At 49.0% G+C, this 14,908-nt stretch overlaps 1 protein-coding gene across 4 annotated transcripts in view; it reads left to right on the top strand.

Moving 5' to 3' along the window:
• The window catches only part of LOC115100538 (acyl-CoA dehydrogenase family member 11-like), a 358,748-nt gene that overhangs the window by 290,601 nt on the left and 53,239 nt on the right, over nucleotides 1-14,908 (top strand). For all 4 annotated transcript variants that reach the window (XM_029619049.1, XM_029619048.1, XM_029619045.1 and 1 more), the window contains one exon: nucleotides 508-679. In XM_029619049.1, the coding sequence (XP_029474909.1) occupies nucleotides 508-679 (172 nt within the window). The remainder of the gene's footprint in view (nucleotides 1-507; nucleotides 680-14,908) is intronic.

The following is a 14,908-nucleotide window of genomic DNA, read 5'->3' as shown; positions in this document are numbered from 1 at the left end:
GACTTTACGGATGTCCATTCATTTTTTCATTTTTTTTTTTAAACAAAAGGCAAGAAAAACAAATGGAATTTTTGTTTTCCTTTTTTGCCAGCATTCTTTTTAATGAAAAAAAGTCCCATGCCCTCCTCCTGATTTGCTTCCCTTCACCTTAACTCTTACCAAGATGATGTTCTTCTTGAAGTAGCAGCAAACCCCAGGGAAGATCAAGAGAATGGCCCAGGAGGATGGTGAAGAGGGGTTTGGGACAGGAGCCAAACAATTAAATATTTTGTTTTAATATTTTAATTGTTTTAAATGTTTTATTATTTTTCTTTACTCAAAAAAAAAAGAAACAAATGAAACAAAAATGTCTGAGAAACACCCATTGTAAGCTTCTTCCTAACACTGCCACTTGGTTCTCCTGTAGTGTATGTAATGCTTACTTACTTCCAAAGTGCTGTCCATGCTTCTTTACACTAGAGTGATATTCTGTAAATATTCCTCCAATTTTGTTCTTTTTATTTTTAGAGCAACTTGGAGTCATCTTTGAATATTCCTGAACTGGCATCCTCAGTAACATTGGCACAGGTTGCCTTGAACAGACTGGGAGAGTTCACACAGAGAGCAGGTCTGAAAGGGGCAACCTTCTTGGAGCTGGCAGCTAGAGACTTTGCCTACAGCTTGGCAAGAATCTACATGGGTAATAGAGGAACTCTGTGTGAATGACAGCTGCACTGTGAAATCTAGCTAAGCATGAGACAAGCCTGAGCACTGAGGAGCCTTGAGTAGGATGGGCTTTACTAAAGAAAAAACAGTGGCCCCCTTGGTAATGCCCAAGTCTGACTTCATGCATTCTTGGAAGGATCAGTGGAGGAAGAGAAATGCATTCTTCCTGGCTAATGCAACATGGTTGTATGTAGTGGAGAAAACAATGGGCTATAATTACACAGGTAGTAAAGGTTAGAGCCTTTCTCCCAGGACAAGCAGGATGGTAGTCCTCACATATGGGTGACATCATTAGGCGGAGCCCTATTATGGAACACTTTTGTCAAAGTTTCTAGAAACTTTGACTGGCACACTGAGCATGCCATAATCCCTGTGTCCACAGGGGTCTCCCTTCAGTCTCTTTTTTTCCGTGCTGCAGTTTGCCTTGCGTTTAGGAGCTCAGTGAGATTTTTTCTCACAACTTTTCGTCACGGAAAAACTTGAAGTTTTACTTCACAAATAATTTCCCTACATGGGTCTCCCTTAACATACATTTTCATCGACTCTCGGTGAGTACTATTCTGTGTTCTCCGGTTGGTTCCTGTCATCTCACTGTCGGTTCTCCGGGGTTACCAACCGTTTACGGCCCTCATTTTTTCTCTCCCTATGTCTATCACACTCTGTCCGCCCCACGATGCCCACGGGTGTCCTTGCTGCGATCTTCGATCGGGGCGTCCATGGTTCCCATTAATGTCATGGAGGCCCCTGTCAACAACTCCGTCGGCGCCGCCATCAACACCGTTGATGTCACCATCTACATCGGCATCAATGTCTCAGTGCCCTCGACTAACAAAAATGCTCCATACTTCGGGATCTCAACCAGAGCCCCCATGTAATCCTTGGGCAAAAGCCACGCCAGGAGCAGTAGAGGCACAATGACCATCCGTCACCGATGTCATCCAGGACAGCTGGGTCATCTTCCCCGGTGCTGGAGAATGACCGGGCCGAGCACTAAGGGAAACATCATCGCCGGCACCAACAGGTTTCCGTGTTCGGTGCCAGCTCCGATACCGCATCGATGTCAATCGAGCCAGTTGCGAAGCGGGCCCGGATACAAGAATCTCCATACTCCTCTGCACCCGAGGCACCGAGGCATTCCCCACCAACACTGGTGGGGAATGCCACCACAGATCCATGTGGAAGTGCCAGTAATGCCTAGCCTGTATCTGCATTACCAAAACTAGGTGTGTAAATTAAACCTGAATGTTAGGAACAAATTAGGCAGTTTGATTTTAACATTAATATGCTTATATAGGTTACTAAAAACTTCTAGCTTGGTGCATCCTTATCGCTCAACTATTTTTCTCCTTTTCTTTATCTTTATAAAATGCTTGTTTAAAAAGCCAGGTTTTCAGATTAGTTTTGAATAATTTCAGATTTGTCTGTAGTCTTATTTCGAGTGGCATGGTATTCCAGAGTACAGGACCAGCCAGTGACAGTGCTCTTTCCCTTACTTGCGTGAGATGTGCTGATTTGACAGAGGGTACAGTTAGTAGAGCTTTATTTGCAGATCTCAGGTTTCTTTGTGGTACATGCACGCGCAGTGCCGTGTTAAGCCAATCGGCTTTATCATCGTGGATTAGTTTATGGATTATACAAAGTGCTTTATATTGTATTCTTTGTTCAATTGGAAGCCTACTTCCAAGGAAAACAGGCGACCTCCGCCCATCCTGGACCTCAGAAATCTCAACAAAGTTCAGTATGGTGTCTTTCAGCACCATGCTTCCCTTACCACAACAAGGAGGTTGACTCTATTCTCTGGACCTTCAATACGCTTCATAGTGAGTCAACAGCATTTTCAATTCCAAGTTCTGCCATTTGAACTAGCTTCGACACCTCATGTATTACACCAAATGGCTAGCAGTGATTGCCGCTCATCTATGAAAAACAGCATTCATGTGTTTCCTTACCTGGACGACTGCCTGATAAAGAGTCGGTCCAAACAAGGAGCTCTAAATTCTCTAAGACTCACTATAAATCTACTAAATTTGCTAGGATTTCTGATCAACTACCATAAATCCCATATGGATCCGTCTCATCTCCTTGCCTCCATCGGACCAGATCTGGGCACTACAGTCCAAAAGGCCTTCCTGCCCAACAACCGCGCAGACATCCTATCAAACTGTCCACATCGCTCACGCATGCAACATAGCCTCAGCCCATCAATTCTTCCCATTGCTAGGCGACATGGCTTCCACAGTCCACGTCACTCCTATGGCCAGACTAGCCATGGGAAAAACTCAGTGGACTTTAAAATTTCAGTGGCTCTAAGCCGTTTAACCGCTTTCGTCCCTGATCCATGTCACCGATCCAGTAACCAATTCCTCAGGAGACCTTGGCCTCGGTCGCATCCATCTTGGGTTGGGGAGCTCATATTAACAACCTCCAAATCCAAGATATGTAGACTCCACTCGATGAACAGTCTCAGATCAACTTCCTGGAGCTTCGAGCCATATGTTATGCCCTTTATGCCTTCAAACACTGCCTCTCACACAAAACTGTGGATACAGACAGACAACATAGTGGCAGTGTGGTATTCGAACAAGCAGGGACACACAGGCTCTTATCGGCTCTACTAGCAAGCTGCGCAGATCTGGGCCTGGGCCCTTGCACACTCCATGCATCTCTGGGCCACTTATCTAACAGGCATACCGAACATACTAGCAAACCATCTCAATCGATGTCTCCATCCCCACAAGTGGTCTCTGAACCTATGTGTAATGAGCAAAATCTTCTAGCGCTGAGGTCAACCAACATCGACCTCTTTGCGTCCGAATTGAACCACAAAGTGGACAGATTTTGCTCCCTACACAGGCAACAACATGCGTTAGCCATGGACGCCTTTGCTCGCCCCTGGAACAAAGGCCTCCTATATAAGTCTCCTCCAATACCGCTCATAGCCAAAAAACTCTCGTGAAGCTATTGCAGGACAGAGTTTTAATGATTCTCATACCCCAGTACTGGCCTCGACAAATATGCTTCCCCATACTTCTCGACCTATCAATCCAGGAACCAATTCGCTTGTCCACAGCTCAATCTCATAACACAAAATCACAGCAATTTATACCATCTGAACCTTCAAATCTTTTCACTAATGTTTTTCAGATACTCATAGCTTCAAGAAAACTTTCCACACGTAAATCTTACCATTTGAAATGGACAGGATTTACCAAATGGTGTACACAAAAAGGTATTGGCCCCTTTTCCTGCCCCACTCCATCTCTATTAGGCTATATAGGGTACCTTTCGGATTCTGGTCTTCAGACATCCTCTGCACAGGTACACCTCCGTGCCATTTCGGCATACCACCAGGGAGTAGGTGATGCCCTGATAACTGCTCAACCCCTTATGAGTCGGCTTATCATGGGCTTTCTACAACTTAAGCCTCCTCTATAATCACCGGTTACAGAATGGGACCTAAATGTAGTGCTCACAAGGCTCATGCATTCCCCGTTTGAGCCTTTGCATTCCTATGACATTACAAATTCTAACATGGAAAATTCTTTTCCTCGTAGCCATTACATCTGCTCAAAGGGTCAGTGAGTTACAAACCCTACACTAGGGTCCTCCGTACTCACCCTAAATTTCTTCCTAAGTTGGACACAGTCTCTCCCCTTACTCAGTCTATAGTCTGCCCACTCTTTTCCCAAGGCCTCACTTTCACCAGGGGAAGAGGTTTTTGCACACTTTGGACTGTAAGCGTGCACTTGCATTCTATTTAGACCGCACTGCAGTCCACAGGAAATCCACACAACTCTTTGTTTCTTTTGACAAAAAAAGCTGGGAGTTGCAGTGGGCAAACAAACTCTCCAACTGGCTAGCAGACTGTATCTAATTCTCCTATGAGGAAGCAGGCCTTCCTCTCCAGGGGTGAGTGAAGGCACATTTTGTAAGGGCCATGGCAACGTCGGTAGCACACTATTGTTCAGTACCAATTGCCGACATCTGCTAGGCTGTGACATTCCCAGCCACTACTGCTTAGATAAGGAAGGCCGTCAAGACTCTGGACAATCTGTCTTGAAAATCTTTTTTCCAGTATAATGCCCAAATCCTTCCACAACCACCTGCTGTGATTTCAGGCTGCCTCATCATTGCCAATAGCACCCTGTATATTGTGCCTGTCGCACGAGTTGTCTGCTATTGGCCTGTTGTAATATGAGACAGCCTGCAGCTTGCTAATCACCCATATGTGAGGACTACCATCCTGCTTGTCCTGGGAGAAAGCATAGTTGCTTACCTGTAACAGGTGTTCTCCCAGGACAGCATGATGTAGTCCTCACGAAACCCACCCGCCACCCCGCGGAGTTGGGTCCGCTTATGTTTTATTTTATTTTTCGTTTGCACGTTTTTGCTGCAAACGAGACTGAAGGGAGACCTCTGTGGACACAGGGATCATGGCATGCTGGGCATACTCAGTGTTCCAGTCAAAGTTTCTAGAAACTTTGACAAAAGTGTTCCGTAATAGGGCTCCACCTAATGACGTCACCCATATGTGAGGACTACATCATGCTATCCTGACCTGTTACAGGTAAGCAACTCTGCTTTCCTTGAATTACATTGGATGAGTGCTTGTGCTGATGGAATGGGCAATTGAACTCTGCCAAGTGTCTTTTCCTTTACATCCTATTAGACCGGTCCAGACCTCTGGGTTATTTCCCTCTCCTAGCAAATGGAGAAACACCTTTTTCCATAACATCATCACTGGTAGTTACCATGGTGCACCTTCTGCAAAAAATCAGTATTCTCCATCTCCAGCAGATGGCAGGAACTTGACTACCAGGCTTCGGCCTTTGCCTGGCAGAGAATGTTTGGGCAGTTCTGTGTTTGTCAGCCTTTTCTGCTTTATTGACAGCAAATTGTGGGCCAGGCTTCTGTGCTTCCCATTTAAGCAACACCTATATAAGGCTTCCAGCCCCAGAGGGAGTTTGGTAGAGCTTAGAGGGTGGAAGCTTGTTTTTATTCAGGGCTAGAGCTATCATGACCAGGAGCCTCTCAGATCATGGTTTTGGCAAGAGCGTCTGCCATTTTAAGCTATGCTTCCGCAGCAGTTCCTGATTCACGGAACCAGTAGGGGCCCTCAATAATGGAGAATGACTCTGTAATTCTCCTTTTTCTTAAGGAGGAGATCCTGTACGTACCAGGATCAGTCCAGACGGTGGGTTATGTCCTCCGTCCAGCAGATGGAGTCAGAACAAAAACTTTTGGGGAAGGTCCTATATTACCTCACCTCCCTTGCCTCAATTCTCAGTATCTTTCTGACTCCAGCAGATGTGAGCAGGGGACCGTATAGTCCCCAGCACCATAGCTTAGTGTCCTAGGCTCTTGCTCTGTTCTATTCCTGAGGGATCAAGTACAAAAAAAAAAAAAGTAATTTACTAGGCAGGAGGGCGGCATTAAGTCTGGGAGAGTTAGGTTGCTTGGCTCTCCCTTCTAGTGGCTTGCTGACAGGTCTGTCTCCCTTGTTTCTCCTCTCTGCTTTTCTTTCTTCAAACTGTTGTGGGGTAAGTGTGTGCATTTTATTTTTAGACTTGCCTTCCTCTTCGTTGTGCTTCATTGCTGTGGGCTGCTCCTGACCACTGGGGTGCACGTTGGTGGTGCTAAACTCTCCCCCTCCTCCCCCTCAGTGGAGTGAGACTATCGTTACCAACCCGTGGCCCCGCAAAGTTCCATTCCCCGGGGCCGCCGACCGCTGAGAGGTCAGATTCCCCGACGGTTCCTTCGGGTCGGTGGGGGGGCCGGTCCGGGTACTTTTGCAGCCAGCCGCCGAGGATTTCGCCGCGCGCACTTGCCCCTCCCCCTCGAACTCCCGATGCTGTGTTCAGCGGCCTGTGTGGCATGCGGCCGTCAGGGGGAACGGCTTTCGCGGGAGGGGCACTGCGCTAGCTGCCTCCCTGATGGAGAGGACAGCTCTCCACAGGGGGACGCCGCACGAGGACAGGACCGCGCGGCCAGGAAACGGCAGTCCCCGTTCCCCCTGAGCGCAGGAACGGCGGCCATTTTGTTTGCTGACTCGGATGCCGGCATCCCTGAAGAGGACACTGAGGCCCCGATTTACAGCGACGCCGCCTGTTCTGGCCCCTTTTGCAGAACCGGAGCCAGGATGTCAGGAGGGGGAGGCCCCGGTGTGCCCCCCCTCGGGGGTTCCTTCGTTTTCTCCCGAATTTGTCATTTTAATGCATAGGGCCTTTCTGCAGAGCAGGGACTCGCTCATGGACCCTCCTGGGCCCCCCCCCCCCTAAAAAACTGGCTCGCACGGCTCCACTCCTGGGGGGGAAACCTCCCCCAGGGCAGTCTTCAGCTAGCCGGGGGGGGGGGGGGCCGGGACCTTCCCGGGACCCACCTGCACCGCCTCGAGCACCGCAATCCATTCCGGGGGGCGGGGGGGGACCCTCTTCTGGATCCGGCTGGGGATGACCCCATTTTGGCAACCCAGATGGAGGGAGACGATCCGAGGGTTCTCTGCATTTTTCAATCAGAGGAGTTGGACGACCTTATTCCCCACATCCTGCAGGAGATGGACATCGATCCTCCACCAGAACTGGTAGGGCCCGACCCTAAGGTTAAGAAGGGAGACCCCCTCCTGGCGGGCCTTCGGCCATTGGCCAAGGCTTTTCCCCACTCATCCCACCTTCCTACAATTAATCTCCAGGGAGTGGGATGCGCCGGAAGCCACTCTCAGGGTCAGTAGAGCGATGGAGAAGCTGTATCCCCTTCCGGAGGACTTCCTTGAGCTCCTCAAGGTCCCCACCGTGAATTCTGCAGTCTCAGCAGTCACAAAGCGTACCACCATCCCAGCCACTGGCGACACGGCGCTGAAGGATATTCAGGACAGAAAGTTGGAGAGAGTCTTTGAGGTGTCACCGTTGGGAATGCGGGCTGCTATTTGCAGTTTGTTAGCGCAGCGAGCTGGTCTTCATTAGGTCCAACAGCGTCTCACCTCCCAGGCTCTGCCGGACGCAGAGGCTCAGCAGGCGGACAGGTTGGAGGACGTGGTCGCCTATGGGGCAGACGCCCTGTACGACCTCCTACGGGTCCTGGCCCGTTCAATGGTGGCTGCGGTCTCGGCTCGTCGACTCCTGTGGCTTCGGAACTGGTCGGCGGATGCCTCTTCCAAGACCCGGCTAGGGTCCCTTCCCTTTAAAGGCAAGTTTCTTTTTGGGGAGGATCTGGACCAAATCATCAAGTCACTGAATGAGAATGCAGTCCATAGACTACCAGAGGACCGACCGCGCTCTACAAGATCATTCAGTGCCTCCAGAAACCGGTTCTGTAATCAGCGCCGGGCGCGGTCTACGAGACAACAGCCTCCCCGGGCTCCGTCATCTCGCTCGCAAACCTGGAACCGGTCCTTTTGTGGGCGCCGGCCTGGTAAGGAAGGACAGGGCCCGGGCACTTCCTCCCAACCTGCCCAATGATGCCAGGCAGACCCGCGAGCCGATTCCCCGGCTGGGGGGTCGGATTACTCTCTTCTACGAAGAGTGGGTCCAAATCACGTCGGATCAGTGGGTTTTGGATATTCTAAAACACTGCTACGCCTTGGATTTTGTTCGCGCACCCAGGGACAGGTTTCTTTTCTCCCCATGCGGGTCCCTCCACAAACAAAGGGCTGTTCGTCAGACCCTTGACCGCCTCCTGTCGCTGGGGGCGATAGTGCCAGTTCCCGCCTCCGAGCTGGGCCGGGGTCATTATTCCATCTATTTCGTGGTACCCAAAAAGGAAGGCACTTTCCGTCCTATCCTGGATCTCAAGACCATCAACAAGCCCCTCAAGAGTTCCTCGTTTTCGCATGGAGACTCTCCGCTCAGAGTTGGCAGCAGTGCACCAAGGGGAATTCCTGGCCTTGCTGGATCTCACGGAGGCGTATCTTCACATCCCGATCCACCAGGCACATCAACGCTTCCTCCGTTTCAAGATACTGGGACAACATTTTCAGTTCCGGGCTCTTCCTTTTGGTTTGGCCACAGCTCCACGGGTCTTTACAAAGGTCATGGTGGTGGTGGCGGCCTCACTACGCAGGGAAGGAATCCTGGTGCATCCCTACCTGGACAATTGGCTCATACAGGCGAAATCTCGGATCCAGGGTCTTCGGGCGGTCGACAGAGTAGTGCAACTGCTCTGCTCCCTGGGGTAGATCGTCAATTATGCCAAGAGCAACCTTGTTCCATCCCAGTCGTTGGACTTTCTGGGGGCGCATTTCGACACAAAGGAGGGCCAGGTGTTCCTGCGTCCGGAGCGGGCACATGCGCTTCGCGAACAGATTCATCGGTTCATGGCGCTCGATGCCCCCACTGCATGGGATTACCTGCAGGTCCTGGGAACCATGGCCTCCACCATCGATCTGGTCCTATGGGCCTTCGCGCATCTGCGTCCTCTCCAGAAAGCCTTGCTATCCCGGTGGAAACCGGTGTCGCAGGATTTTCAGGTGGCCCTTCCAATTCCGAGATCAACCCTAGTCAGCCTCCGCTGGTGGCTGGACCCTCATCACTTGGCTCAGGGAGTGTCCCTGGAGGTTCCGGACTAGGTGGTAGTCACCACGGACGCCAGCCTCGCCGGCTGGGAGGCGGTCTGTCGGGAGAGCTCAATCCAGGGTCGGTGGACGACGGATCAGGCACATTGGCCCATCAACTGGCTGGAGACCAGAGCGGTTCACCTAGCATTGAAGGGTTTCCTTCCACTGGTGCACCATCGGGCAGTCAGGATTCTCTCGGACAATGGGACCATGGTGGCATACGTCAATCGTCAGGGGGGCACGAGAAGCAGTCATGTCTCGTTGGAGGCAGACAAGCTGATGGAATGGGTGGAACTCCATTTGCTGTGCCTGGCAGCCTCTCACATTGTGGGCGTGGACAATGTGCAGGCGGACTTCCTCAGCCGACAACACTTAGATCCCGGAGAGTGGGAACTCTCAGAGGAAGCAATGCGTCTGATAGGTTGTTGGGGGACCCCACACATGAATCTCATGGCCACTGCCGGAAATGCAAAGGCCGCTCGCTTCTTCAGCCGCAGAAGAGAGCACGGCACGGAAGGGGTCGATACTCTAGTCCTACCATGGCCACGTCAGTGTCTATTGTATGTCTCCCCCCCCCCCCCCCCCCCGGCCCCTTGTGGGAAAGGTTATTCGAAGGATAGAGGCTCATCAGGGTCCGGTAATTGTGGTGGCGCTGGAGTGGCCCCGACGGCTGTGGTTCGCAGATCTCCTCAACCTGGCGACGGAGGGCCCGCTACGTCTCAGCCACCTATCGCATCTTCTCCATCAAGGGCCAATATTTTTCGAGGAGGCAGATCGCTTCTGACTTGCGGCTTGGCTTTTGAGAGGCGCAAGCTGAGGCGCCGCGGGTATCCGGAGACGGTCATATCGACTCTACTGCGGGCACGCAAGACGTCCACTTCCGTTACTTACGTCCGGGTGTGGAAGGTCTTTGAGGAGTGGTACGTGTCACATGCCGTTCAGCCGACCCATGCCTCGGTGGCGCAGATTCTCTCATTCCTGCAAGCGGGTCTGGATTTGGGACTCGCCTATAACTCCCTCAGGGTTCAGGTGGCGGCCTTGGGGGTTTTCCTTCACAACGGGAACGATTTGATACTCTCTTCCCATCCGGATGTCCTGCGTTTCCTCAAAGGAGTCAAGCACCTGAAGCCTCCTATACGACCGCCTTGTCCCTCATGGAATCTGAACCTGGTACTCCGTGTCCTCAGTGGTCCACCTTTTGAGCCTCTTCGTGCCGCTACCCTCAAGGACGTCACCCTCAAGACCATCCTCCTGGTAGTGATCAGCTCGGCGCGACGTATTTCAGAACTTCAAGCGTTATCCTGCCGTGAGCCATACCTCCGATTCATGGCCGAAGGAGTTTCATTGCGCACGGTACCATCTTTTCTACCCAAGGTGGTCTCGGCCTTTCACCTCAACCAATCGGTAGAGCTGCCTTCTTTTTCCTCGACCAATTCCAGTGACCTGCGCAAACTAGATGTTAAGCGATGTCTGATGCACTATCTGGAGGTCATGAATGATTTCCGTCTCTCTGACCACTTGTTCGTCCTTTGGTCGGGACCGAAGAAGGGGTGTATGGCCTCCAAACCGTCCATCGCCCGTTGGCTGAAGGGGAGCGATCGTCGCTGCATATCTTGGAGCGGGCAAGCCCCCGCCACTGGGAGTTAAGGCTCACTCCCTTCGCTCTCAAGCCACGTCTTGGGCGAAGAGTACCTCGGTGTCCGCACAGGAGATCTGCAGGGCGGCCACCTGGAAGTCGCTTCATACTTTTGCGAGACACTATCGCCCGGACATCCGGGCGCCGACTGGCAGTTCTTTCGGGGACAGGGTCATTCGAGCAGGGCTGTCTACGGCCCGCCCATAGTAGGGAAGCTTTGGTACATCCCACCGTCTGGACTGATCCTGGTACGTACAGGGAAAAGAAAATTATTCCTTACCTGCTAATTTTCGTTCCTGTAGTACCATGGATCAGTCCAGACACCCTCCCTATGTCTGGGGGATTGTTGTGGGACACCTCTGCTCGCCTTTCTCCTCATGTTCAATTCTGTGCTTCCTGGTGCGCCAGGACCTTTCTTCTCACAGTTCTGTTCGCAAGTTCTCAATTAGGGTTTTTGCCTAATGCAGTTGCGGTTTTTGTTTGGCAACCGTTATTGAGTGCGTTCGTTACTTGATCCCTCTGTCTCTTCTCTTCTTGGCTTTGTTAGTCTAGTTACTGAGAATTGAGGAAAGGGAGGTGAGGTAATATAGGACCTCCCGCAGAAGTTTTTGTTCTGACTCCATCTGCTGGACAGGGGACATAACCCACCATCTGGACTGATCCATGGTACTATAGGAACGAAAATTAGCAGGTAAGGAATAATTTTCTTATTGTCTACCGCCTCAGGATTTCAGAAGCCACAGTTGAAGCTCCTGCATGGTGCTTAAAACCATGAAGGTCTTCCCCCTTTACATTCTGAGATAGAGGAGATGGTATTAGTGGAGTGGGAGGCCCCTAAATTGTCCCCCTAAATCTTTTCAAACTGTATCCTCTTCCTACAGAATTGATTAAATGCTTCTTTCACATGCCACGTGTGGATGCTGTGTCATGGCTGCATGGCTGTTATTAGATGCACAACTATCCCAATTGATGGTAGCAGGTCTCTTGAGAGCCCTCAGGATAGGAAAACAGAAAATCACTTAAAGTATTCCTCGCCACTGGTGGTTCAAATTTCAATTTGTGGTGGATTCGTGATCAGGGTATTCTTGTGCTAGAGCCAAGAGCTTCCAGAAAATGAAGGCACAGTGGCTTCTCCTTTAGTGGCCAGAGCATTTTTTGGCTTTGAAACTGGTCTGCAGATGCTTTGTTGCCTTGGAAAACTCCCCTTTAAAAGGAGGCTGTTGGAGAAGACCTGGAACAGCTGCATTTTATTAGATTGGGAATTTGTTATTAATTTTATCTCACTTGCAAACATTACAGCACAGAAACCTTACTACTCTCATTGACTGATAGCATAATGAGAGGCTTTGACAATGGGAAACATTATATCCTCCTAATGCTCGACCTATCCTCTGCCTTTGACACAGTAAATCATGACATACTGCTAAATAGACTCGATGAAATTGGATTAAAGGAAAAAACTAAAGCCTGGTTCAGATCATACCCAAGTAACAGATATTATCAAGTTCAAATAAAAAAACACATTGTCAGAGAAAATAAATCTAATAACTGGAGTACCACAAGGATCAGCACTCTCAGCTACACTCTTTAATATCTACCTACTTCCACTGTGCCATCTTCTAGCTGGACTGGGTATCATACACTACATATACGCCGATGATATTCAGATTTTACTACCAATCGAAGACTTACTGGAAAAAACACTAAACCTAGCAATCATGTACCTTGACATTATTAAACAGCTACTAAACCAAATGGAGCTAGTCATCAACATAGAGAGAACTGAAGTCCTCCATCTTGAACGAAAAAACACGACAGTCATCCAATCCCCAATCCTACTAAAAAAACAATCAGAAAATTGGAATAGCAGAGAAAGTACGGACCTCGGTGTAATAATAGACACAAAACTTAGCCTCAAACAACACATATCATTAAAAGTCAAAGAAGGATATGCCAAACTAATGGTCCTCAGCAAACTTAAACCGTTACTAAATCAAACTAACTTCCGAACTGTCCTACAAGCTTTAATATTTGCCAGCACTGACTACTGTAATGCCTTACTACTAGGATTACCATACACGACATTAAGACCACTCCAAAACTCAGCCGCAAGAGTTTTGACAGGAAAAAGAGATCATATAACTGAAACACTAGCTGAACTACACTGGCTGCCAATTGAATACAGAGTAAAATATAAAACCCTTTGCACTATACATAAACTAATCCATGACAAAAAAGCTGAATGGCTAAACACAGCACGTCCCACACAGAAACCTGAGATCTGCCAACAAAGCCCTCCTAACCATCCCTCAGTAAAAACTGCAAAACTAACTCAAGTCAGAGAAAGAGCACTATCTTTGGCGGGGCCGATACTATGGAACACCATGCCCATAGAGATAAGACTACAGAGAGATTTCAAGACATTCAAAAAGAGCTTAAAGACATGGCTCTTTTCACAAAGAGAGCCAGAAAGAGAAAAACGCTGTAAGCTGTACACATAAAATCTTCATATAGCACTAGCACATTATATGTATGTACGTCGTGGTTTGTCTATTGCACCTTTTAAAATTAAATGTATAATTTTTATTTATTTTTTATTTAAAAAATTTTCTATACAGTCGTTTAGTGATGCACCATCACAACAGTTTACATTTCGGCACGAAATAGGTTGGTTAAGTTTCTAAGTTATCCATGGTGTGCCAATATTTTACGGTTACATAGTTCAGTAATATACTCTAAATGAGAGATGGGTTGGGGTTACCAGGTTAGCTATACAGGTTAGCACCACCAATTCGGCTTCCAATATTTCTAAACCTTCTCACTCAATAACAGGGAACTTTTATGCACCCCAATCTAAAATCTCTAGCTTTGATAGCATGGATGTTGTAATAGTAATAGTCTACAGCATCCACCAGAAATAAAACAGATTCTGCTAGCATCAAGAAAACAGTGAACTAGGAAATCATAACTGTAAATAGCAAAGATTTTACATTATCCCAAGACAAGCAGGATGGTAGTCCTCACATATGGGTGACATCATCGATGGAGCCCCCTCATGGAAAACTTCTGTCAAAGTTTCTAGAAACTTTTGGCTGGCACACTGAGCCCACTAAGCATGCCCAGCATGCCATGATCCCTGCAGCCACAGGGGTCTCCCTTCAGTCTCTTTTTTTCCACGCTGCTTTTAGCCTCGTGTTGAAGATTTTCTCATTATTTTTTCCTCACGGAATATTACTGATAATATTTCTGTCAGAAAATTTCCCTCTCGGGTCTCCCTTCGACATCCCTTTCGGTGAGTACTCTTTGGAGTCTTTTTTTTTCCATCTATCCCAGATACTTTATCATCAGTATCCACAAGCCACTGACTGTTACCCGGCCTAAACGTTTTTATAATGGCCATGGGCTTCAAAAGGTTCCACCTATACCCAGATGACACTGAAGGGCAGGTGTGCCCGACTGGATAAAATGGAGGAACTTTTCAAAAAGATCACTCTATCATAATTTTTGGCGTCATCACCGAAGATAATTCCTTCCTCTGTTGAAAAACATCGAGGTAGAAAGAAGGCCGATGACCATCCAACACCGACCCCATCCGGATCTTCTATAGCGTCCTCTTCGGTCTCCAGCAAAAACAATCAAGAGAAAAGACGCCGTCAGCACCGTTCCGATTCCATTCCTTTGGAACCATCGGTGTCTGCATCGGCTTCGAAGGACGTCGAACCGATGAAAAAAACGGGTCTGGGTACAAGAGCTACCATGCCCCTCTGTACCTGAGGCACAGAGGTGCTCTCCACCAGCGGCGCTGTTAGAAGCTGTTCCACCACACTCTGCTGTGGAAGTGCCAGTGGCGCCAGTCTTACCTTCTCCTGCGACAGTGGACCCAGTCCCAGTTTCCAGAGAAGAAGTGACTTCAATGATTCAACAGGCAGTCACCGAAGCTTGGCAAAAATTCCAACCTCCATAGACACTGATGCAACCGTTGGCACTGACACCGGAGCCAACCATATTTGCTCCTCTCC

Source organism: Rhinatrema bivittatum, chromosome 11, assembly GCF_901001135.1.
Source record: "Rhinatrema bivittatum chromosome 11, aRhiBiv1.1, whole genome shotgun sequence".
Classification (NCBI taxonomy): domain Eukaryota; kingdom Metazoa; phylum Chordata; class Amphibia; order Gymnophiona; family Rhinatrematidae; genus Rhinatrema; species Rhinatrema bivittatum.
Note: the sequence above shows the minus strand (reverse complement) of the source record. Positions and strands in the feature narration are given on the sequence as shown.